The sequence below is a fragment of the Oncorhynchus gorbuscha genome, linkage group LG07 (assembly GCF_021184085.1).
Source record: "Oncorhynchus gorbuscha isolate QuinsamMale2020 ecotype Even-year linkage group LG07, OgorEven_v1.0, whole genome shotgun sequence".
In the NCBI taxonomy this organism is placed as follows: domain Eukaryota; kingdom Metazoa; phylum Chordata; class Actinopteri; order Salmoniformes; family Salmonidae; genus Oncorhynchus; species Oncorhynchus gorbuscha.
In genome coordinates this window covers 67,803,282-67,825,489 of record NC_060179.1, presented here as the reverse complement: position 1 = coordinate 67,825,489, position 22,208 = coordinate 67,803,282, and the positions used below count along the sequence as shown (strand labels likewise).

The 22,208-nt window shown below is 45.0% G+C and overlaps 1 protein-coding gene across 7 annotated transcripts in view; it reads right to left on the bottom strand.

Annotated features, from left to right (window-relative positions):
• The window catches only part of arfgef3 (ARFGEF family member 3), a 45,871-nt gene that overhangs the window by 12,140 nt on the left and 11,523 nt on the right, over positions 1–22,208 (bottom strand). For 3 of the 7 annotated variants that reach the window (XM_046357296.1, XM_046357289.1, XM_046357292.1), the window contains exons 6-29: positions 18,074–18,187; positions 17,669–17,714; positions 16,855–16,939; positions 16,434–16,538; positions 15,862–16,192; positions 15,562–15,674; positions 14,396–15,372; positions 13,996–14,162; positions 13,621–13,786; positions 13,360–13,467; positions 7,624–7,839; positions 7,070–7,180; positions 6,655–6,805; positions 6,146–6,433; positions 4,458–4,591; positions 4,187–4,332; positions 3,624–3,803; positions 3,407–3,548; positions 3,003–3,134; positions 2,733–2,836; positions 2,259–2,532; positions 1,930–2,106; positions 1,495–1,609; positions 1,299–1,401 (exon numbers count right to left, since the gene is read on the bottom strand). In XM_046357296.1, the coding sequence (XP_046213252.1) occupies positions 1,299–1,401; positions 1,495–1,609; positions 1,930–2,106; positions 2,259–2,532; positions 2,733–2,836; positions 3,003–3,134; positions 3,407–3,548; positions 3,624–3,803; positions 4,187–4,332; positions 4,458–4,591; positions 6,146–6,433; positions 6,655–6,805; positions 7,070–7,180; positions 7,624–7,839; positions 13,360–13,467; positions 13,621–13,786; positions 13,996–14,162; positions 14,396–15,372; positions 15,562–15,674; positions 15,862–16,192; positions 16,434–16,538; positions 16,855–16,939; positions 17,669–17,714; positions 18,074–18,187 (4,485 nt within the window). The remainder of the gene's footprint in view (positions 1–1,298; positions 1,402–1,494; positions 1,610–1,929; positions 2,107–2,258; positions 2,533–2,732; positions 2,837–3,002; positions 3,135–3,406; positions 3,549–3,623; positions 3,804–4,186; positions 4,333–4,457; positions 4,592–6,145; positions 6,434–6,654; positions 6,806–7,069; positions 7,181–7,623; positions 7,840–13,359; positions 13,468–13,620; positions 13,787–13,995; positions 14,163–14,395; positions 15,373–15,561; positions 15,675–15,861; positions 16,193–16,433; positions 16,539–16,854; positions 16,940–17,668; positions 17,715–18,073; positions 18,188–22,208) is intronic. The other 4 variants (XM_046357291.1, XM_046357294.1, XM_046357290.1 and 1 more) reach the window with 3 other exon arrangements.

Here is a 22,208-nt window from a genome sequence, read left to right as displayed (position 1 = left end):
GGTTCTAAACTTCTTTTTTTGTGAGAATTATGAAGGCCACTGTGTTATTGGGAACCTTCAACACTGCAGAAATGGTTTGTTACCCTTCCCCAGACCTGTGCCTCGACACAATCCTGTCTCGGCGCTCTACGACAATTCCCTTGACCTCATGGCTTGGTTTTTGCTCTGACATGCACTGTCAACTGTGGGACGTTATATAGACAGGTGTGTGCTTTTCCAAATCATGTCCAATCAATTGAATTTACCACAGGTGGGCTCCAATCAAGTTGTAGAAACATCAAGGGTGATCAATGGAAACAGGATGCACCGGAGCTCAATATCAAGTCTCATAGCAGACGGTCTGAATACTTATGTAAATAACGTATTTTGTTTTTGTATTTTTATAAAATGTGCCAACATTTCTAAAAACCATAAGGACAAAGCAAAAACGGGTTAACAAATGTGTAGATTGATGTAGAACATTTTTAATTGATTCAATTTTAGAGTAAGGCTGTAACAAAAATGTGGAAAAAAATCAAGGGGTCTGAATACTTTCTGAATGCACTGCAAATACCTTACTGTAATAGCTTTTAATTAATATGTTAAAAATAGCTTTCTAGCAAAAAACTATTTCTCAAGCTAGAATTTTGGAAGCACTGTCTGGGAGTGGTCTGAGTGGGGAGAAGAAATGGATAACTAGCTGTTATTGGCAGAGGTTTGGAACTCTTTCTTTTTTGTTCTATTAAATAATTCACCATCTGGTGTTGTAATTTTGACTGCACTGGGCCTCTAAACGAGGGGGATTTGTGTCCTATTATTGTAATTTGTTCATGGCATTAATATCACCTCATGAGATCATTACCAGGGAAAGCTTTTTACATCATTTTCTAAACGGGTGTTGATTATTCCACTGGCCTCAACCCTGAAGAAGGCACAGCGTTGACGAAACGTTGATTAGGTTTACCCATTCAATTGTTGGGAGCATATAGAGTGTGTGGCTTGATTTTTCTACAGTTTATAGCACTGTTCTAAAATAACAACAATGGAAAAATTTGAGAGGAAGTTTGCACCTTTAATTATTTTTACATTAAACACCATTGACACAGGGGATGGCAGGGGGAGGGAGTACAGCTACAACTGGAAGTTACTTTTCGTAGCAGGTTAGTAGCATTTTCAGGTAGCATTTTCAGTAACCCTAACCCTTTTCCTAACCTTAAATCTCCTAACCTCCCACGTGAATTATCCTAACCTGCTACGAAAAAGTCAATTCGTAGCTACACTACCTCTAGTCAGAACCATGGCACGGCACAGGTATTTACCTTGACAGGCTCCAGGGTGGCAGAGAAGGCATCCTGCAGGGCACAGCATGCCAGACGCCACATCTCCTCAGTGAAGACTGGGCCTACCGTCACCAACACGTACCTGCCACAGGAAGAGACAAACACCTGTCATCTACAGCTCAGTCATACACATTCTGTGTGTGTGTGAGCGTGCACAGCGCAAGTGCATGGTCACCTGATGCAGGAGCAGCCCACTCTAGAGATCGTCTCAGCAGGTTCAGCCACACAGGCCACCAGCAGCTTGAAGAGGTCCTTTAGCATCAGGTTGATCAGATGCTCATAGCCAATATCTACAGGAGGACAGAGATATGAAGGATACGGACAGAGGGACAACCAGGATCTGGGGGAGTATCAGGGATCTCAGAATAGGAGTCAGGATCAAGTTTTCCTTGCCCATGTAGAAATGTTCAATGTGATCTAAAAGGCAAAACTGATCCTAAATCAGCACTCCTACTCTGAGACCCTGGATACATACGGCCCCTGGGCTACATAAGTTTCACAAAGACCTATTTTGTCTGTTTAACTGCTTAAATGAACTTCCATCTCTGCTGACAGCTTTGTGTACACTATGTTTGACCACCACTCAGGAGTCATTCCATGGCCACTGTACCTGAGTGGATGAAGCTTTGAATGTGCTCCACTACCAGCTCACAGCACAACCCAATGGCGTGCTTGAAGTTGGCTGCGGCTATGTCCCAGTACGCATGGTCGCCATGGCTACGCTGGAGCCAGAGTGACATCACAGGAAGAAGAAGCTGGATCACAGAGAATATGGCAAAGCCCGGTCCTATGGAGGTGGGGGGAAACGGTTTTCATGTAGGCTACATTCATAATGACTATGTTTATCTTATAAAACTATCACCCAGACCATGTAAACCAAACTCTAGTGGAGAGTGTTGAATCTGATCTGTCCTTTGGTGTTATGGTATCACTTCTAACCTGGCAAGTTGGTGAGCGCTCTGAGAAGTTCAAACAGCAGTTCCAGGGTGGGGGGCTGGTGCTGCCGGGGGCAGTTCGATACCGCTGCAGTCAGCTGCTCCAGCAGCAGGATCCAAACCTGGATCAAGCCTGTGTCATCGTCAAACTCAGCCAGGACGCAGTCCATGCCATCCTCACTGCTGACAGACTTCTCCTGGGCCCTCATGGGCAGGCTGGCCAGCCGGGCTCCCAGGAACACTGGCTTGGAAGGCATCTTGTAGATTTTGGCAAGCAGCTGCAGAAGAAAACCTCATCATACAGTGTGGATACACTAAACGTAGATGGAACGTTCTTCCTTTAGAGGGATGTTTATCTATTTTAATTGACTTTCTGGATAAGCCTGTCTGTAATGTAAATGTAAATGTAAAATAACTCATTTTCGTGTGACACCCATTGAAAATAGCTAAGGTGGCCCATGGGCCAGTGTTTTCCTACCTGAGAGCACTTCCTCAGGTAGTCCAGAGCAGGGAGGCACAGGTCTGTAGAACTGTAGCCAGTGGCATTGACACAGTCCCCAATCTCCTTATAGTCCACTTCTCCTGGGAACAAGGCCAACACACTCACTGATGGCAATCAGAGTAATCAATTCCATTATTTCTTACCAAATAACATGAAAATTCAATGTCTCTACCTAAAAATGTGACGATCATGACAGTAGTATTACACATCCACAGAAAAATAAAATGGTGTAATCATCTCATTTACCTGACTTACCTAAACCTTTGACAAACTTCATAAGGCACATGATGTAGTCAGTTGCTGCGTTGGCGAAGACCTGAATGTTGTCGGTGTTGATAAATGCTTCAAAGACATCAAACACAGGTGCCTGAGACTTCCCTGCATTACAGACGGAGCAGAAAATAACCTCAATAAAAAACAGCAATATACAGGAATCTCCTTCGAGAGAGGAGACGAGGCTCTGTGCCAACATACAGTTTCTCCTGCTGAGACTCTCTCTCATAAGCCATCATTACAGACAACCCAAAGAAACAGAATGCATGTGAATACAATAGAAATACTGTAGCCGGGCAGTACCTGAGGGAATACAATAACACATAGAAACATTGAGATGTAACAAACTCAAAGACTAGGCTGCCTGTCATACATACCCATGGAATATTCTCCTATCAGGTAGTCTTTCATGTCTGGCTTGTTCCCATGCACAGTCCTTAGGGCACTGAATAGAGGTCTCCAGCCAGACTGGATCTGAGGAGAACACATCTCTACCAGCTCCCCTATGGACGTGACCACCTGAGGGACAAACAATAGGACATTTCAACTACCGGGTCAACTAATTATAAGAGGTGTGTGTGTGGGACAACTCACCTGGTCCTGCACGTCCTCGTCACACAGCTCCAGCTGCATGATGTGCTCGAAGGGTCTGAAGAGCGCCTCGTTAAAGTGGAAGTGGGGAAGCTCTGCCCAGCTGGTCAGCACCTCCATCAGAACATCATGGATGAAGGACACAGCCTTTTGGGATACATGACGCTCTTTGTGGCAGGCAGCCTAGGAGGAGACGGAGAGAAACAGTAACGAGAACAATGCCCAATGGGCAAAAACTGGTAGAATCAACGCTGTTCCCATGTAATTTCAACAACAAAAAATCTATATGTAAATGACATTGAATCAACTTGGAAAACTAACGGAATTTCATATTTTCTCACCAAACTAAATCAAACGGCCGCATGAAAATGTTTGTTGATTTCACGTTAGTTCACGAACGTAAATCAAAACTAGATGTTGAACTGATGTCTGTGCCCAGTGGGTATAGGCCTAATATAACCTGCAGAAAGGGTGAACCTATTAGGCTATACCATGTTAGTGATTGTGGAGGAGAGGACATCAGCAAAGGAGGCTACACAGTTGAGACGCATTCCCTGTGCTCCTACCTCCACCAGGTGTGGTGCCACTATGCTCCAGGCCCTCATCATGTGCAGCAGGGGTCTGGTCTTATTCCTCACGATCCGCAGCATGGCCTCCCCCAGCCGGAACAGATGCAGGGCACTACGCCTGTCCATGGTGGACTTGGCCTCTCCTAAAAACACACAGGCAACATTGATGACCTTTGGGACTGTTCTGTTGGTTCTATTCTACTGGGCAAATTTGACCCAGGGTTTTTATCTAAGTCTATTGGGGATAAGCATGTGCTGTGTTTGGTACCTGGCATGGCTAAGGAGTAGTCTCCTGTCTCAGTGACTGAGTCAAAGAGCTGGGACTGAGATGCTCTCCTCAGCTGGTGCAGGAAACCCACCAGGCTAACCATGTTCAGTTTACTGACAGAGTCCTCAAATAACCTGCAAAAAAGGTCATACAGTGGAATCCAAATTATTGCCACTATATTCTTCAAACAGCAGAAAGGAATCACCACAAGCCAATTAGAAAGCTGTGGGACTAGTAGGAGTGAAACATCTGCCAGATAAGTGTTTTTATTATTTTCTCTAAAAGCGGCCTAGTGCTTATGTAGTTATATAAGCACTGCAGGCAGGGCCGGATTAATGCAGGGACTGAAGCCCGTAGGGGGCCCAAGAGTCCCCAAAAAAATAGATAAATAAAATGGTTTATTTATTTTTATCCAACCACAGAAGCCCACTCTGAATGTTCAAAATACACCAGAGAGTAGAATTTTGCCACAGAGGACCAATAGCTAAAAAACAATAACCGGGGACTAAGTTTTATCACAGGCACATACAGGTAACTTCCAAAACACTTAAAATCTCTTAAAAGGGTGTTGGGCCACCACGAGCCAGAACAGCTTCAAAGTGCCTTGGCATAGATTCTACGAGAGGACCTAAACCATGGCAGGAAAATGCACCCCACACATAACATACTGTATACTTTATATTCCTCATTTACTCACGTGTTTCCTTTATTTTGGAAGTTACCGGTATGCCTACAGTGGGGAAGGTCGCAATTTGTGCTGCATGCAGCGCTAAATATAGGACAGTCTGTTGTGTTGTGGCCATAGACATATAATCCATAGAATATTTTTGGAACATCTAACCCTGGCAATTTGACTGTTAAACTCATGGATACACTAGCAATGGCTGCCAGACCTGACTTGAATGGGAACTGCCATCTATGGATTATATTTCTATGGTTGGTTGCGGCTGTTAGTTTGCCTTTTGCAAATTTCAAAATACAATTGCAGGAAACACATAAAGTTTGAAAAGTAAATGCCTACCGCTGAAAAGAGAAGACTAATCTTTCTGTAGAACCAATATCATTTTTTTTCTCTTTCTCAACTCCCAATTTTCAGCAGCACTGTTTTTCAAAGTAGTTTATCATGAGATATGCTATGGCCTTCATGAGACCATCACCGGTGAGTAGCCTACAGCTTCATCTTCTTCATTAGGTGGGACAGTGTGACACTGGAAAGGGTATTTAGTCGCTTACGGGTACCCTATAATACACAGTTTATATTTCCTCAGAATATTGTACAAATCTGCATGACGCTTCATGATGATTTCTTAATCTGGCCCTGACTGCAGACTATAACTTATCCATGTGTAATTGTCCTATGTTCAGAAGAGAAAGTGCTGCATGACCATGTGACTCTTAATTTGTACAATCAAGAGTACCAAATCACATACTGGCCTGGGTCGAATACAGTCAAATACTTTAATGTACTTGAGCTGTGCTTGATCCACACTGCCACCAGGTGGCCATTTAACATGGGCTGCTGTTTCTTTCACCGACAACTTTTGTATTTCAGCCTAGTCAGTCAACAATAACTATATTGTTTGTTTCATATTGCTATTCAGGCATGAAAGTCAATGAAAAAGAGAGCGAGAGGAGAATATGAAACTTAGTATGCTATTCAGGCAGTTCTGTAGCCTATACTGCAGTACCTGTCTGCCTGTGTAGATAGGGTGCAGACGGCCTTGGATGCGCTGGTCCCAGTCATCAGGCTACGGTCCAGGCCTTTCCCTCCCCTACCCTCCCTTAGCAGCTCCTGGATGGACTGGGGCTGGATGACCGGCTGGCTGCTGAGGGCCAGATCACTGTCCGGACTAGGCTCGCCACACAAATCCAGCCCCAGGTCTACAGCCTGCTGGGCCTGGGTGATGGTCATGGTGGCCTGGGAGCTGCCGTCGCTGAAGTGGCTGTGCTCCAGAGAGCTGACATATTCGCTCACCCTGGATAGACAGAGACCAGTACGCTACTGTATTGTTCAGTGTGTCGTTACAGATGAGAGTTCACATTATAGATGAGTGTTAGTAACCTGTGGCTGCAACTGTACCGAGAATCCAATGTAATATGCTATCATGCATTTCTCAGTGGTTATGGAGAGGGTTGTGATCTCTGCATCACTTTGATCTCTGCATCGCCTGCCCTGCCACAGCTTGGCTGTATTTACCTGAAGACATGGGGCCAGCAGTCCTGGTTGTGGCTGCCCATCTCCAGGCCCACGTTGAGGATGGCCTCCATGCAGAGCACATGGGCCGTGTGCAGCCGCACCCCCTGAGGACGTCCCATCTGCTCAAGCTTCTGCTCCACACGCTGCTTGACTGGGAACACACACACACCCAACAGACACAGGATCAGATCAGATCCCAGCACTCTAGCTAGCACCGTATCAAAAACTAAAATGTGACCATGTAAATATGGGATCTTTTCTGAAAGGGATTCTTTATCCTCTACGTGTCTTGCACAGTAATGACAAATGAAATGTCATCTTTGGTGTATACACTAGTTTTATAGTACGGTATGTGTGTTTGAAAAAGGCAATTGAATCCCTGTGTACAGTATGTTATGTGGGGTGCTGTAAGTACCTTGTGTGATGGCATCTCCAGACTCGCCCACCTCCCTCTCCTCCTTCTCCTCCTGCACACACGAGGCTGCCGCCATCTGGGCCAGAGCCGAGGCACAATTGGCAGCCACACCTAGATAACGCAAGAATATTCATATTCATTAGAGCTGATGGTAATCAAAGAAAAGCTGGGCTGAGGGCCTACGGCACCGGTCACAGAGCGCCAGGCCAATACTTTATCATCATATGGTCCTGATTCATATATGTTTTCAGGGACATTTCAACAGCTACACAAATAGACCTATGAAGTATTTAGATATTGTTCAAAATCTAAGCAAAACCATTGCTTGAGTTTGATTCTCTCAAAACGTGATGTTTTTGTACTTATGTCTTTGTGGACACATCTAAACCAGACCTGGAATCAAATCGTTTTCTTTCAAATACTTTGAGCCTTTGACCCAGCCAGCCTCTGATCTAAACACACTAGCTAGTGGGTTAACTAAACACTTTCTGTTGAAGATTATATTCAGTCAGGCAGGCCTTATCTACGGTCACCATGATGTTGGGTCCTGTTACCTAGAGCACAGCTGAGTCCGGCTGCCTTGCGTAGTCCATCCAGGCTGAGACAGATGGTGTCTCTCTCCCTCTGGCTCTGCTCCTTCAGCCCCTCAGACCCCAGCATGAAGGCCAGGCCCTTGGAGCTGCCCGCCATGCGCCCCGTCAGTGGGGTGGACAGGGTGTCCATCAGGTTCTTCCAGCAGCCCATCAGGATGTAGCGAGCAAACACTATGCCTGAAATAATATGAATGAATGTTGAGTGAGTGAGTGAGCCAGACACTTATATGTGCATTGACCAAGACAATATGTATGAAACAGGGTCAAATGGGGGTTGGGTCAGACCCTTAAAGCTAGAATCTGCAGCTGAAAGGGTCACCCTGCCTCTGTATTGGTAAAAAAAAATTTTTTTTAAAAACAGATGGGCCTGTAGAAATGTAACCATTCTCAAATTCATAGACAGAGCTAGGATCCAAGGACTGACCATCCACAATATAAAATAATTATAGTTTAAAACTTATTAGGGATAGGGGGCAGTATTTTCACGTCCGGAAGAAAAGCGTGCGCAAAGTAAACTGCTTGTTACTCAGGCCCAGAAGATAGGATATGCATATAATGGGTAGTTGTGGATATAAAACATTCTAAAGTTTCTAAAACTGCTAAAATGATGTCTGTGTATAACAGAACTGATTTGGCAGGCGAAACCGAGGACAAACCATCCAGGGTGGAAAAAAAAGTATTTCCCAATAGTTTTCTATGGGAAGCCCCATTTAATAGGAACCTGGTTGCAGTTCATATGGCTTCCACTAGATGTCAACAGTATTTAGAAATTGTTTGATGTTTTTCTTTTGAGAAATTAAGTAGTATGGCTTTATTAACAAACATTGGAGTACATTGTTTTTTAAATTGTGGGTTCTGATGAGTTGAAAGTTGAAGTAAGCTCATTTATGAGTTACATTCAAGAATCAAATGGGTGTACAGTGCATTCTGAAAGTATTCAGATCCCTTCACTTTTCCACATTTCATTACGTTACAGCCGTATACTAAAATTGATTAAATACATTTTTTTTTAGATTTGCAAAAAATAAATAAAAAACAAACCGTTTTTGCTTTGTCATTATGGGGTATTGTGTGTTGATTGAAAAACAACAATTCAATCAATTTTAGATTAAGGCTGTAACGTAACAGTGTGGAAAAAGTCTAGGGGTCTGAATACTTTCCGAATGCAATGTACAGTACCGATCAAAAGTTTGGACACCTACTCATTCAAGGGTTTTTATTTATTTCTACTATTTTCTACATTGTAGAATAATAGTGAAGACAAACTATGAAATAACACATATGGAATCATGTCAGAAAAGTGTTAAACAAATCTAAATATATATTTGAGATTCTTCAAAGTAGCAACCCTTTGCCTAGATGACAGCTTTGCACACTCTTTGTATTATCTCAACCAGCTTCATGAGGTAGTCACCTGGAATCAAATCAAATTGTATTTGTCACATACACATGGTTAGCAGATGTTAATGCGAGTGTAGCGAAATAAGTAATCTAACCTAACAATTCCACTACCTTATACACACACAAGTGTAAAGGAATGAATAAGAATATGTACATAAAAATATATGAATGAGCGATGGCCGAACGGCATAGGCAAGATGCAGAATGCATTTCAATTAACAGGCGTGCCTTGTTAAAAGTTCATTTGTGGAATTTCTTTCCTCAATGTGTTTGAGCCAATCAGTTGTGTTGTGACAAGGTAGGGGTGGTATACAGAAGATATCCCTATTTGGTAAAAGACCAAGTCCATATTATGTCAAGAACAGCTCAAATAAGCAAAGAGAAACAACAGTCTATCATTAAGACATGAAGGTCGGAAAATTTCAAGAACTTTGAAAGTTTCTTCAAGCACAGTCGCAAAAACGATCAAGCTCTATGATGAAACTGGCTCATGAGGACCGCCACAGGAAAGGAAGCCCCAGAGTTACCTCTGCTGCAGAGTCCATTAGTTAACTGCACCTGAGATTGCAGCCCAAATAAATGCTTCAGAGTTCAAGTAACAGACATCAACTGTTCAGAGGAGACTGCATGAATATCAGGCCTTCATGGTCGAATTGCTGAAAAGAAACCACTACTAAAAGGACACCAATAAGAAGAAGAGACTTGCTTGGCCCAAGAAACACAAGCGCTGGACATTAGACTGGTGGAAATCTGTCCTTTGGTCTGGTGTCCAAATGTGAGATTTTTGGTTCCAACCGCTGCAGAGTAGGTGAACGGATGATCTCCGCATGTGTGGTTCCCACCGTGAAGCATGGAGCAGATGGTGTGTTGGTGCTTTGCTGGTGACACTGTCAGTGATTTATTTAGAATTCCAGACACAACCAGCATGGATCCACAGCATTCTGCAACGATACGCCAACCAATCTGGTTTGGGCTTAGTGGGAAGGTAATTTGTTTTTCAACAGGACAATGACCTAAAACACACCTCCAGGCTGTGTAAGGGCTATTTGACCAATGAGAGTGATGGAGTGCTGCATCAGATGTCTTGGCCTCCACAATCACCTGACCTCAACCCAATTGAGATGGTTAGGGCTGAGTTGGACCACAGAGTGAAGGAAAAGCAGCCAGCAAGTTCTCAGCATGTGAGAATTCCTTCAAGACTGTTGGAAAAGCCTTCCTCATGAAGCTGGTTGAGAGAATGCCAAGAGTGTTCAAAGCTGTCATCAGCTGGCTACTTTGAAGAATCTAAAATATATTTTGATTTGTTGAACACTTTTTTGGTTACAACATGAAACCATGTGTTATTTCATAGTTTTGATGTAGTCAGTATTATTCTGCAATGTAGAAAATAGTAAAAATAAAGAAAAACCCTTGAATGAGTAGGTGTGTCCAAACTTTAGACTGGTACTGTACAGTTGTGGACAAAAGTTTTGAGAATGACACAAATATACCAACATTTTCAAAGTCTGCTGCCTCAGTTTGTATGATGGCAATTGGCATATACTCCAGAATGTTATGAAGAGTGATCAGATGAATTGCAAAGTCCCTCTTTGCCATGCAAATTAACTGAATAACAAAAAAAAAACATTTCAGCCCTGCCACAAAAAGACCAGCTGACATCATGTCAGTGATTCTCTCGTTAACACAGGTGTGAGTGTTGACGAGGACAAGGCGGGAGATCACTCTGTCATGCTGATTGCATTCAAATAACAGACTGGAAGCTTCAAAAGGAGGGTGGTGCTTGGAATCATTGTTCTTCCTCTGTCAATCATGGTTACCTGCAAGGAAACACGTGCCGGCATCATTGCTTTGCACAAAAAGGGCTTCACAGGAAAGGATATTGCTGCCAGTAAGATTGCACCTAAATCAACCATTTATCAGATCATCAAGAACTTCAAGGAGAGCGGTTCAATTGTTGTGAAGAATGCTTCAAGGCGCCCAAGAAAGTCCAACAAGCACCAGGACTGTCTCCTAAAGTTGATTCAGCTGCGGGATCGGGGCACCACCAGTACAGAACTTGCTCAGGAATGGCAGCAGGCAGGTGTGAGGCGAAGACTTTTGGAGGATGGCATGGTGTCAAGAAGGGCAGCAAAGAAGCCACTTTTCTCCAGGACAAACCTCAGGGACAGACTGATATTCTGCAAAAGGTACAGGAATTGGACTGCTGAGGACTGGGGTAAAGTCATTTTCTCTGATGAATCCACATTTACGATTGTTTGGGGCATCCGGACAAAAAGCTTGTCCAGAGACAAGGTGAGCGCTACCATCAGTCTTGTGTCATGCCAACAGTAAAGCATCCTGAGACCATTCATGTGTGGGGTTGCTTCTCAGCCAAGGGAGTGGGCTCACTCACAATTTTGCCTAAGAACACAGCCATGAATAAAGAATGCTACCAACACATCCTCCCAGAGCAACTTCTCCCAACCACCCAGGAACAGTTTGGTGACGAACAATGCCTTTTCCAGCATGATGGAGCACCTTGACATAAGGCAAAAGTGATAACTAAGTGGCTCGGGGAACAAAATATCAATATTTTGGGTCCATGGCCAGGAAACTCCCCAGACTTTAATCCCATTGAGAACTTGTGGTCAATCCTCAAGAGGCAGGTGGACAAACAAAAACCAACAAATTCTGACAAACTCAAAGCATTGATTATGCAAGAATGGGCTGCCATCAGTCAGGATGTGGCCCAGAAGTTAATTGACAGTATGCCAGGGCGGATTGCAGAGGTCTTGAAAAAGAAGCGTCAACACTGCAAATATTGACTCTTTGCATCAACATTGTGTAATTGTCAATAAAAGCCTTTGACACTTATGAAATGCTTGTAAATATACTTCAGTATTCCAGAGTAAAATCTGACAAAAATATCTAAAGACACTGAAGCAGAAAACTTTGAAAATGAATATGTGTCATTCTCAAAACTTTTGGCCACGACTGCCTATCATTAATATAAAGTTTAAAAAATGTGTGTAGCAACTAAGGATAGAGAGCATAAGTAGTACAGCTGTGTAGACTATTGATCAGGAACTAAGCATAATACAGTATGAAGAAAGGTTGAGTAAGTCAGACCGTCATCTTTGTATTGACCAAGACCTATGCTACAGCACAATGGGGTTTAGTCAGACTTAAAACTGTACACAGTACATCCACATGTGTTTTGACAAAGACCCCATGTCTGTAAAAGCACCAATGGGAGTTAAGTCAGAACCTACACTACACCTATCTGTGTATTGATTCAGCAGCTCTGGAATGTGCTGTGGCCTTATTTGCAGAGGCAGTGAACAGGGGCGGCAGGGTAGCCTAGTGGTTAGAGTGTTGGACTTTTTGCAATTTGCAATTTCAAATCCCAGAGCTGACAAGGTACAAATCTGTCGTTCTGCCCCTGAACAGGCAGTTAACCCACTGTTCCTAGGCAGTCATTGAAAATAAGGATTTGTTCTTAACTGACTTGCCTAGTAAAAAAAATAATAATAATAAATAAAAAAACAGACATGCAGTAAACAACAGTCCCGTTAGACACCTTGAGAGATTTAAGCACTATAAAAGGCACTCTGTGTGACAATAACATTTCATACAGGGAAATAAGTAGAACTGACAACGGCCCCTTTTCTCCGTTCCATGTTAATATAGTCGTCCCTGTTGATTATGTGTACATAGGTAGCTTATAACATGAAAGCTTTAAAAGCCTAATGGGCAACTCAGCCGCGGTTGCCATGGTAACGAGGTTGCTCAAGTGCATCTTTTGTTCTCAGTGGTAATAAAAGAGGTAGGCAGATGCTGGCAGCTCTCCATTCCCTCTCCTGTGAGGGACACAAGGAGAACAATATATTTCTCTCTCCATGTAGAGTACAGCATCTAGGCCAGCGTTTCCCAAACTTGCTCCTCGTGACCCCAAGGGGTGCACGTTTTGGTTTTTGCCCTAACACGCCACAGCTATTTCAACTTATCAAAGTTTGATGATTATTTGAATCAGCTGTGTAGTGCACCCCTTGGAATCTCGAGGACCCGAGTTTGGGAAACCCTGATCTAGGCACATATATGCAACCCCAGAGACCAGGGTTCAGTCCCTGTCTCCACCCTTCCCACTTTGTCTCCTCCTAATCTATCTCCCCCGATGTTTGAATAAAGCAAAAAAATACACACTACAATATGCCTAAATATCAAAGCAAAATATAGTCAAAAACTGCCTTGTCTAAGCGACTCAGAAAGGACAGCTGGGGGTACCTGGTGTTGTCAGTACCTGGGGGGTGTCAGTACCTGCCATGAGGGTGTCACTGCCACTCTTGTCACAGCTGAAGGGGGACTGTGTGTTGGCCTTACGGATCAGCTGACCTCCGATGGCACTACTGCCCAGACCATCGATGTCTGACCAGAGACAGACAGAGAGAGGACACAACGTGATGAGTCGTCATAATACACTTCAAAGACCCAAAAGGAGCATTATGTTAATACTTTTATGTTGACATATAAAGAATCTGCATGAATAAAACAGTGTGGGAGAGCTGTGTCCCATCCTACCAGTTAGCATGGTGATGAGGGGTAAGGAGTGTTCCTCTGGTGAGCCCCAGTAGCCAGCCTCCCCCAGCAAGTTCCGGTCCAGAACCTGGAGGTAGAGCTCCTCGATCCAGGCCTGAGACAGCACCACCAGCACCCCACTGCTCTGGATGAGACGAACAAACTCTTTCTGCAGCAGGAGAGAGAATTCAATGGGGGATACCATGAGGCCTGGTGGGATCGCTTTAAAATATATAAACCACATAAACAAAATAATTGGCTACAGAACTATATCGTGTTCAGCTGATCACAACACTTGTCTTCGGGCTTCCTCTCTACCATACACAGGGGATGTCAGCTTTAGTGCGCCAACACATTGACTCCACAACCACCACTCACCAGGCTGACCAGTACAGGCATGGGCCTCCTGCGGTAGTAGTCCTGGCAGCAGAGTTTGAGGCTGAGGAGCAAGGCATAGTAGGAGACCAGGTAAAGGCCGTCAGCGTTCATCAGGGCCTGACAGTTCAGGTTCTCACTGCCCTCATAGCCTGGTGAATGGATGCCACCTGGGAGAGAGGGTCGGATACAGGGTCAAATAGAAACCATTGACGAAACTAGGACAATTAAGACAATTAACTTACCTCGTATCCCCATCAGAAAACTTAAAATACTAAATTAGATACTGTAATTACAATGTGACTTTCAATGACTTCTCCACGGATATCTGATGTTATCTCACATCCTCCCTCCATCGTCTCATGCCATCTCCCTTAATCTCCTCTCTCTTTGTATCGCTTACCCGCCTGTAGGCCTGAGCAGAATGTAGAGGAGAAGTTCTGCAGGGACGTGTCCACGTCTGTCGTGCTGTGCATCCCCAGCAGGCGAGGCAACAGGCCGGCCAGAGACTGGACAAAGAGCCGGGCGCTCTGCTGGTCAGCCTCCTGGTTCTTCAGTAGCTTCAGGGAAAGGGCTGCCGTCCTCAGGGAGCGATGACCGGGACAATCCCTGGGTGTCTGCTCCTCATCGGCCAGAGAGCAGTTATCAGAGCCCATGTCGGACACATCCGAGCGGCCCGAGTCCTTCTCCGCCGCCATGGAGTACTGGTCACATGAATCAAACTCAGTGCGCGACATCTCCCCCTCATCCACACTGAAGTTGCTCTCGCTGTAGCGCGAGCCATGAGGGTGCGCCCGGGCATCCACGGACAGGAAGTTAGTGATGTCGGGGTAGACTAGTGCGTGGCTGCGCTGCACCACGTCTGGGGGTCCTCCGGGCTCGGCGCCTGGCTCCCTCACACAGGGGCGTAGCTCAGGGTCAGCGTCCGGCCCGCAGGAGGAAGGTGAAGGCAGCTGGGGTTCTTCACCACACTCCTGCCCCTCTGGAGTGGTCTGTCCCAGCTCCCCATCCAGAGTGGTCTGTCCCAGCTCCCCATCCAGAGTGGTCTTGCCCGTATCGGTGGTGACGCTGATGCTGATGTCAGGACTGCGCTCCGTGGCAGAGATGGCAGAGGGCTCAGAGGGAGCGTGCTCCGACGAGAGGACGTGGCGCTGCCAGCGGAAGTCCGCCTCATTGATCTCCATGGACTCCCGCGTGGATTCTGCCCCCTCTTTCAGCTCGTCCAATCGGCGCAGCAGCATGCGGGCCTGTTCTGACTGTAGGCCACGCCCATGACTCAACTCATCCAGAGCTCCCAGGAGGGCACAGGCACACGACACTGAGGAGTAGCAGGCCTCGATGCCCCCCTTCATACAGGCCTCTGTCATGCCATCCATCACCCTGTAGGCACACACAGACACATCAAACACACTATGTACCAGTTTACAACAGTACTACTTCCTTTTCACTATAGTACATGATGTATTGGTTAGAGGCTTATACAGCAGGTAGACGCATATCTTTTGGTTCACAAGGTTGTACCGGTAAAGGTTATACCGGTAAATATAATAAGAGAATGTGGGTCCTCACAGTTTTAGCAGGTCCAGGTGAGACTTCCTCTTGGAGAAGGACCTTTTCCTAGACTCAGGCTCTATAACACAGGGACCAGCCAGGTCAAACAAGCGCTGAGGACTTCCCAGAATCTACAAAACGCATACAAAGACACTTTGGTTCATTTTTGTTCATCGCATCCCTTCTGCAACACTCAAACTGGTTCTGTCGATAAAGCAGCAACATTCCACTGTCTAATTCAACTGATTGCTCTATAAACATTATGTTAGGGGATTTGAGGTGACTGGTGAACAGTGAGGAGTCTGGGGCTCGGACCACCTCCTTCATAATCTTGATGGCCTCCACGCGGTGCTGTGGGGGGGGATAGAGCAGGATGCGGTGGTACAGCGACTGCAGAACAGGCTTCATGGACTCCACACAGCCCACCAGGCGCACCAGCTCAGCAGCCACGTAGCAGATGGTCCGCACCACCGGGCCGATCATGGCCGGAGTGGTGGAGGAGCAGCCGGATCCCCGGCCCTGGTCAGACACACCACCTAGAGAGGGGTCTGGATCCTGACACCCCCCTCCGTGGCCGTGGGCCGAGGTGATGGTCTTGTCGTTCACAGGGTTTCCCATGATCACCACCAACGACGGACAAAGTTGCTTCCTGAGAGCAGGGGACAAGACATGTCACGTGTTTTATGTAGACAGATAATATGGTAACACTTTACTTGAAGGAGCATACTTTATGAAGTGCTCATGTTCTGCTTATGAATGTGGCACGTATGCATTATGAAGACCGTATATAGGGTCCCCTCGAGATATGAAATCAGACGGAAAAGGAGGCAGGTATTCAGACAGGGAAGCGTGACTATATACTGTATGTGTTAGCCACAGCCAGGCCTTACCAGATCAGGTCTGTGAAACCTCTGTTCAGGTGCATGGTGGGAGGACAGCTGCTGAGCATGGACAAGATGCACTCTAGGTAGAGCAGCTGGAGCAGCTGGTTCTCACTGTGAAAACAAACAGACCATTAGTCAGAGTGTCAGGCTTTTATCCCAAATGGCACCCTATTCCCTATGGGTTCTGGTCAATAGTGCACTATGAATGGAATGGCATTTGGGATGCAGCCTCAGGTGTCTCACCTTTATAAAAGCCAAGCAAGAAACATCTCTATAGAACATTGATGTAAAACTGAATCATGCTTTGTAGAAGTGACCTTTAAAACAGCCAGCAGGGTAGACAAGGTGGGAGGAATGATGTGTTCTCCGGATGAGAGAGAAACATACAGTTCAGGGCTATAAACTCTGCATAAAGAATCATTCTTACTGGTCAACCCCCTCTAGCTTCTCGCAGAAGACGGTTATCACAGTCACAACGTCCTCACACAGGGACTGTGCAGTGGGAGACACATCTAAAAACATACAGGCCAACAACCATTAGAGACACCACACTCAGGAGAACAAACGCAACTGATAACATACCTTATATATAGCCTAACTATGTTAAATACATACATGCGATTCCAAGCTTGGCATTTTAACTTTTGGGAACATTGGAAAGCTACCGTCCTCTAGACTTTCACTCCAACCCTCATCTAGCCCACCTGATTCTAATAATTATCTAGTTGATAAGCTGAATCAGGTTAGTTACAACTTTGTTTGGAGCAAAAAACCTAAAAGGGGGATAGCTCCCCAGGAACAGAAGTTGGAAATCCCTGCTGTACAGTATAGTGCAAGAAAGAGATGTGTTTTCGGCTTTTATTCAATTTGTTTAAGAATTCCCTTTATAGTGATTCCAAGTTTGGAGTTTGAGCTTTTGGGACTATGCCATTGGGTGCATTGTCCAGGGCAAACTAAATGAAACGCAGCTCTGTTTGATAAATGCATTTGACACAGGTCTGACAGAACAGTTGAACCACAAGACACACTGCACCAACCCCTCGTAATGGTCTCATCTCACACTTTTAGACATGGACTCGAGGTATGAATCACCCAGCCTTGTAGTAAAAGACGTGTGATGTCTAAACAACCTGTATTCACTGCTTCATAAAAAGGGACATTATAGTCCCTGTGGAGGTATATTCCACCTGGCATGTGAAGGGCAGTGAAGGCTTTTGCTAAATAACAGAGCTATAAAGTACCTCTGCGCTGGTGTGCGGGCACTGGTGGGTCTTCGCCATCCACTCCCTACAGAGACCCACAAGACAATAGTATAGAATTTCAGACACTGTATGGTGGCTTCACTTCATCTATGATTATGCATGCAATGCATTCCCATGCATATTCAAATAATTTGTGATCTTATTAGTGATTCTTATAATCACAGCAGTACAACAGTCTACCAAAATGTATAGAACACAGTGCTGTATTTTATGTAGCTATTTAATGAGGTGATTACAAGCTCTCGTATGAGCTCTCAAGTGTGAAATGAAGATGTGCCTCACTCTAGAACCACTCATCTCCCCACCCAACCTATATTCATTCAAGTTGCTTCTAGTCTGAGTGGGTGATAATGTGAGAGGTCAAAGGTGCCTGGGGTGGCTGACCTGTCTGTGTCTGAGCTGCAGGGCGAGGTCCCCCAGGATCTGGCTGAGGGTGGCCCTCACGGCCGTGTTGATGCTGCGCTGGTGACAGCTGGACATGTACGTCTCGATACACACCTGGAAAACAGGACACACACACACACACACAACAACATAGCAGAGAGCTTACCGTTACACCCAACGACTATAAATGAAGGTAAAACCTCTCAAGAAAAAGCTTGTTGGACTGAAGAAAGTCTGACATCAGGAGCGAATGAACATATCATCTTTAAAACAACACTGTGCGATAGCCGAGAGGAATTAAATCAAGTTAGATGCCAATCCCCAAGGAGACAGTATAGGACACACAACTGCTTTCCGTCACTTCACACTTTTCATTTCTTCCCACTCTACATAAATCAGTATAGAAATCTACATGACATCCCAGTGGCTAATTTAATTATGACCGCCTCTGAAAGCTGGTATCTGTGGCATACGGAGGATGACACAAGGGCTGGGAATTGCCAGGGACCTTAAGATACGATGTTATCACAATACTTTGGTGCCAATATGATATGTATTGTGATTCTCACGATTCTATACTGTATGTATAGAGATTTGATGTTCCAAACATGTCGCTCACCATATGTCTGCTGAAGAGGGACAAGAGAGAACCAGGATAAACATAGTTTCTGTCATGGAAATAAAAAACCTGAAAGCAAATTGGCTCCCCATTTAAAAAGAAGATGCAGAAGAAGCTATGAAGGAAAAATACTGGAGTTTTGGTGCAGGTACAGCTAACAAGCGCAAAAATAATATTGCGATATTGTCAATACGATATATAGTCAAAAATAATATCCAAATATGTAACTGTAGAAATGTTTCCCCCCCATCACTAGATGACACACAGCTAGAGGCCCAGCAAATAAAGCACGACTGGAACATTCTCTTAACCCTCTCCTCTAGTACAATTAAAGCAGGTGTCACCATTCAGAGTGGTTATCCGGCAGGTGAGATAGAACACTTTTCCACTCTGTTCGGTCTCATCGTTCACACTTTATCTGCTGGATCCAATCTAAAATAAAGACTCCCAGTCGCTCTGGTAATTAACATGCAGATTAAAATGACCGCCTAGACCAATGACTATATAAATGAAGTGACCAGACCAGTTCAGCGGGGCCCCAGGGACTAAGGTCAAAAGGTCAGAAGGCAACTTCAGTTCCTTAAATCTGATTCCAAATATCAACTCTGTTGTTCTCAAAAAATAAACATTTTTCGTGGGGGTACTGCATCATGAAGTATAGTCATAGTCAAGGTCACATCTCAAGGAGTGTGTTGACACTAAGGAAAGTGATGATCCCACAGATATGCATCTGTTAGTTCTGTGAATAACAAATACATTGAACATGCGTCACTCTTTGAATCCTGGTCAACCTGACCCCAGACCAGTAGATCTGATAAAAGACAACATATTTTTGCTAGGGGGTAAGGATGTTAGGTACAATATAGGATGAATCACAAGAATTGTTTTGTAAAAAATCTAATGCAATGGCAATCCTGGTGATATGTAACAATCCTTTGCAAGAACTGTCGCCATTATTAGGCATATTAATTATTAATGATGGAATATACAGTCGTGGCTAAAAAATTTGAGAATGACACAAATATGAATTTTCTAAATCTGCTGCTTCAGTGTCTTTAGATATTTTTGTCAGATGTTACTATGGAATACTGAAGTATAATTACAAGCATTTCATAAGTGTCAAAGGCTTTTATTGACAATTACATGATGTTGATGCAAAGAGTCAATATTTGCAGTGTTGACTCTTCTTTTTCAAGACCTCTGCAATCCGCCCTGGCATACTGTCAATTAACTTCTGGGCCACATCCTGACTGATGGCAGCCCATTCTTGCATAATCAATGCTTGGAGTTTGTCAGAAATTGTGGGTTTTTGTTTGTCCAACTGCCTCTTGAGGATTGACCACAAGTTCTCAAATGGGATTAAGATCTGGGGGTTTCCTGGCCATGGACCCAAAATATCAATGTTTTGTTCCCCGAGCCACTTAGTTATCACTTTTGCCTTATGGCAAGGTGCTCCATCATGCTGGAAAAGGCATTGTTCGTCACCAAACTGTTCCTGGATGGTTGGGAGAAGTTGCTCTGGGAGGATGTGTTGGTAGCATTCTTTATTCATGGCTGTGTTCTTAGGCAAAATTGTGAGTGAGCCCACTCCCTTGGTTGAGAAGCAACCCCACACAGGAAAGGTCTCAGGATGCTTTACTGTTGGCATGACACAGGACTGATGGTAGCGCTCACCTTGTCTCCTCTGGACAAGCTTTTTGTCCGGATGCCCCAAACAATCGTAAATGGGGATTCATCAGAGAAAATGACTTTACCCCAGTCCTCAGCGGTCCAATCCCTGTACCTTTTTGCAGAATATCAGTCGGTCCCTGATGTTTTTCCTGGAGAGAAGTAGCTTCGTTGCTGCCCTTCTTGACACCAGGCCATCCTCCAAAAGTCTTTGCCTCACTGTGCATACAGATGCACGCACACCTGCCTGCTGCCATTCCTGAGCAAGCTCTGTATTGGTGGTGCCCCGATCCCGCAGCTGAATCAACTTTAGGAGACAGTCCTGGTGCTTGCTGGGCTTTCTTGAGCACCCTGAAGCCTTCTTCACAACAATTGAACCGCTCTCCTTGAAGTTCTTGATGATCCGATAAATGGTTGATTTAGGTGCAATCTTACTGGCAGCAATATCCTTGCCTGTGAAGCCCTTTTTGTGCAAAGCAATGATGACGGCACGTGTTTCCTTGCAGGTAACCATGGCTGACAGAGGAAGAACAATGAACAACAGTCTGTTATTCAAACTCAATCAGCATGACAGAGTGATCTCCAGCCTTGTCCTCATCAACACTCACACCTGTGTTAATGAGAGAATCACTGACATGATGTCAGCTGGTCCTTTTGTGGCAGGACTGAAATGCAGTATAAATGTTTTTTGGGGGGATTCAGTTCATTTGCACGGCAAAGAGGGACTTTGCAATTCATCTGATCACTCTTCATAACATTCTGGAGTATATGCAAATTGCCATCTGAGGCAGCATACTTTGTGTGTGTTATTATATATATATATATAAAAAAAATAAAGGGAACACTAAAATAGCACATCCTAGATCTGAATGAATGAAATATTCTTATTAAATACTTTTCTTTACATAGTTGAATATGCTGACAACAAAATCACACAAAAATTATCAATGGAAATCAAATGCATCAACCCATGGAGGTCTGGATTTGGAGTCACACTCAAAATTAAAGTGGAAAACCACACTACAGGCTGATCCAACTTTGATGTAATGTCCTTAAAACAAGTCAAAATGAGGCTCAGTAGTGTGTGTGGCCTCCACGTGCCTGTATGACCTCCCTACAACACCTGGGCATGCTCCTGATGAGGTGGCGGATGGTCTCCTCTGATGGCCTCCTCCCGGACCTTGACTAAAGCATCCGCCAACTCCTGGACAGTCTGTGGTGCAACGTGGCGTTGGTGGATGGTGCTCAATTGGATTCAGGTCTGGGGAACGGGCGGGCCAGTCCATAGCATCAATGCCTTCCTCTTGCAGGAACTGCTGACACACTCCAGCCACATGAGGTCTAGCATTGTCTTGCATTAGGAGGAACCCAGGGCCAACTGCACCAGCATATAGTCTCACAAGGGGTCTGAGGATCTCATCTCGGTACCTAATGGCAGTCAGGCTACCTCTGGCGAGCACATGGAGGGCTGTGCGGGCCCCCAAAGAAATGCCACCCCACACCATGACTGACCCACCGCCTCATACCACCCTCATGGAGTCTGTTTCTGATCGTTTGAGCAGACGCATGCACATTTGTGGCCTGCTGGAGGTCATTTTGCAGGGCTCTGGCAGTGCTCCTCCTGCTCCTCCTTGCACAAAGGCAGAGGTAGCGGTCCTGCTGCTGGGTTGTTGCCCTCCTACGGCCTCCTCCACGTCTCCTAATATACTGGCCTGTCTCCTGGTAGCGCCTCCATGCTCTGGACACTACGCTGACAGACACAGCCAACCTTGCCACAGCAAACCTTCTTGCCACAGCTCGCATTGATGTGTCATCCTGGATGAGCTGCACTACCTGAGCCACTTGTGT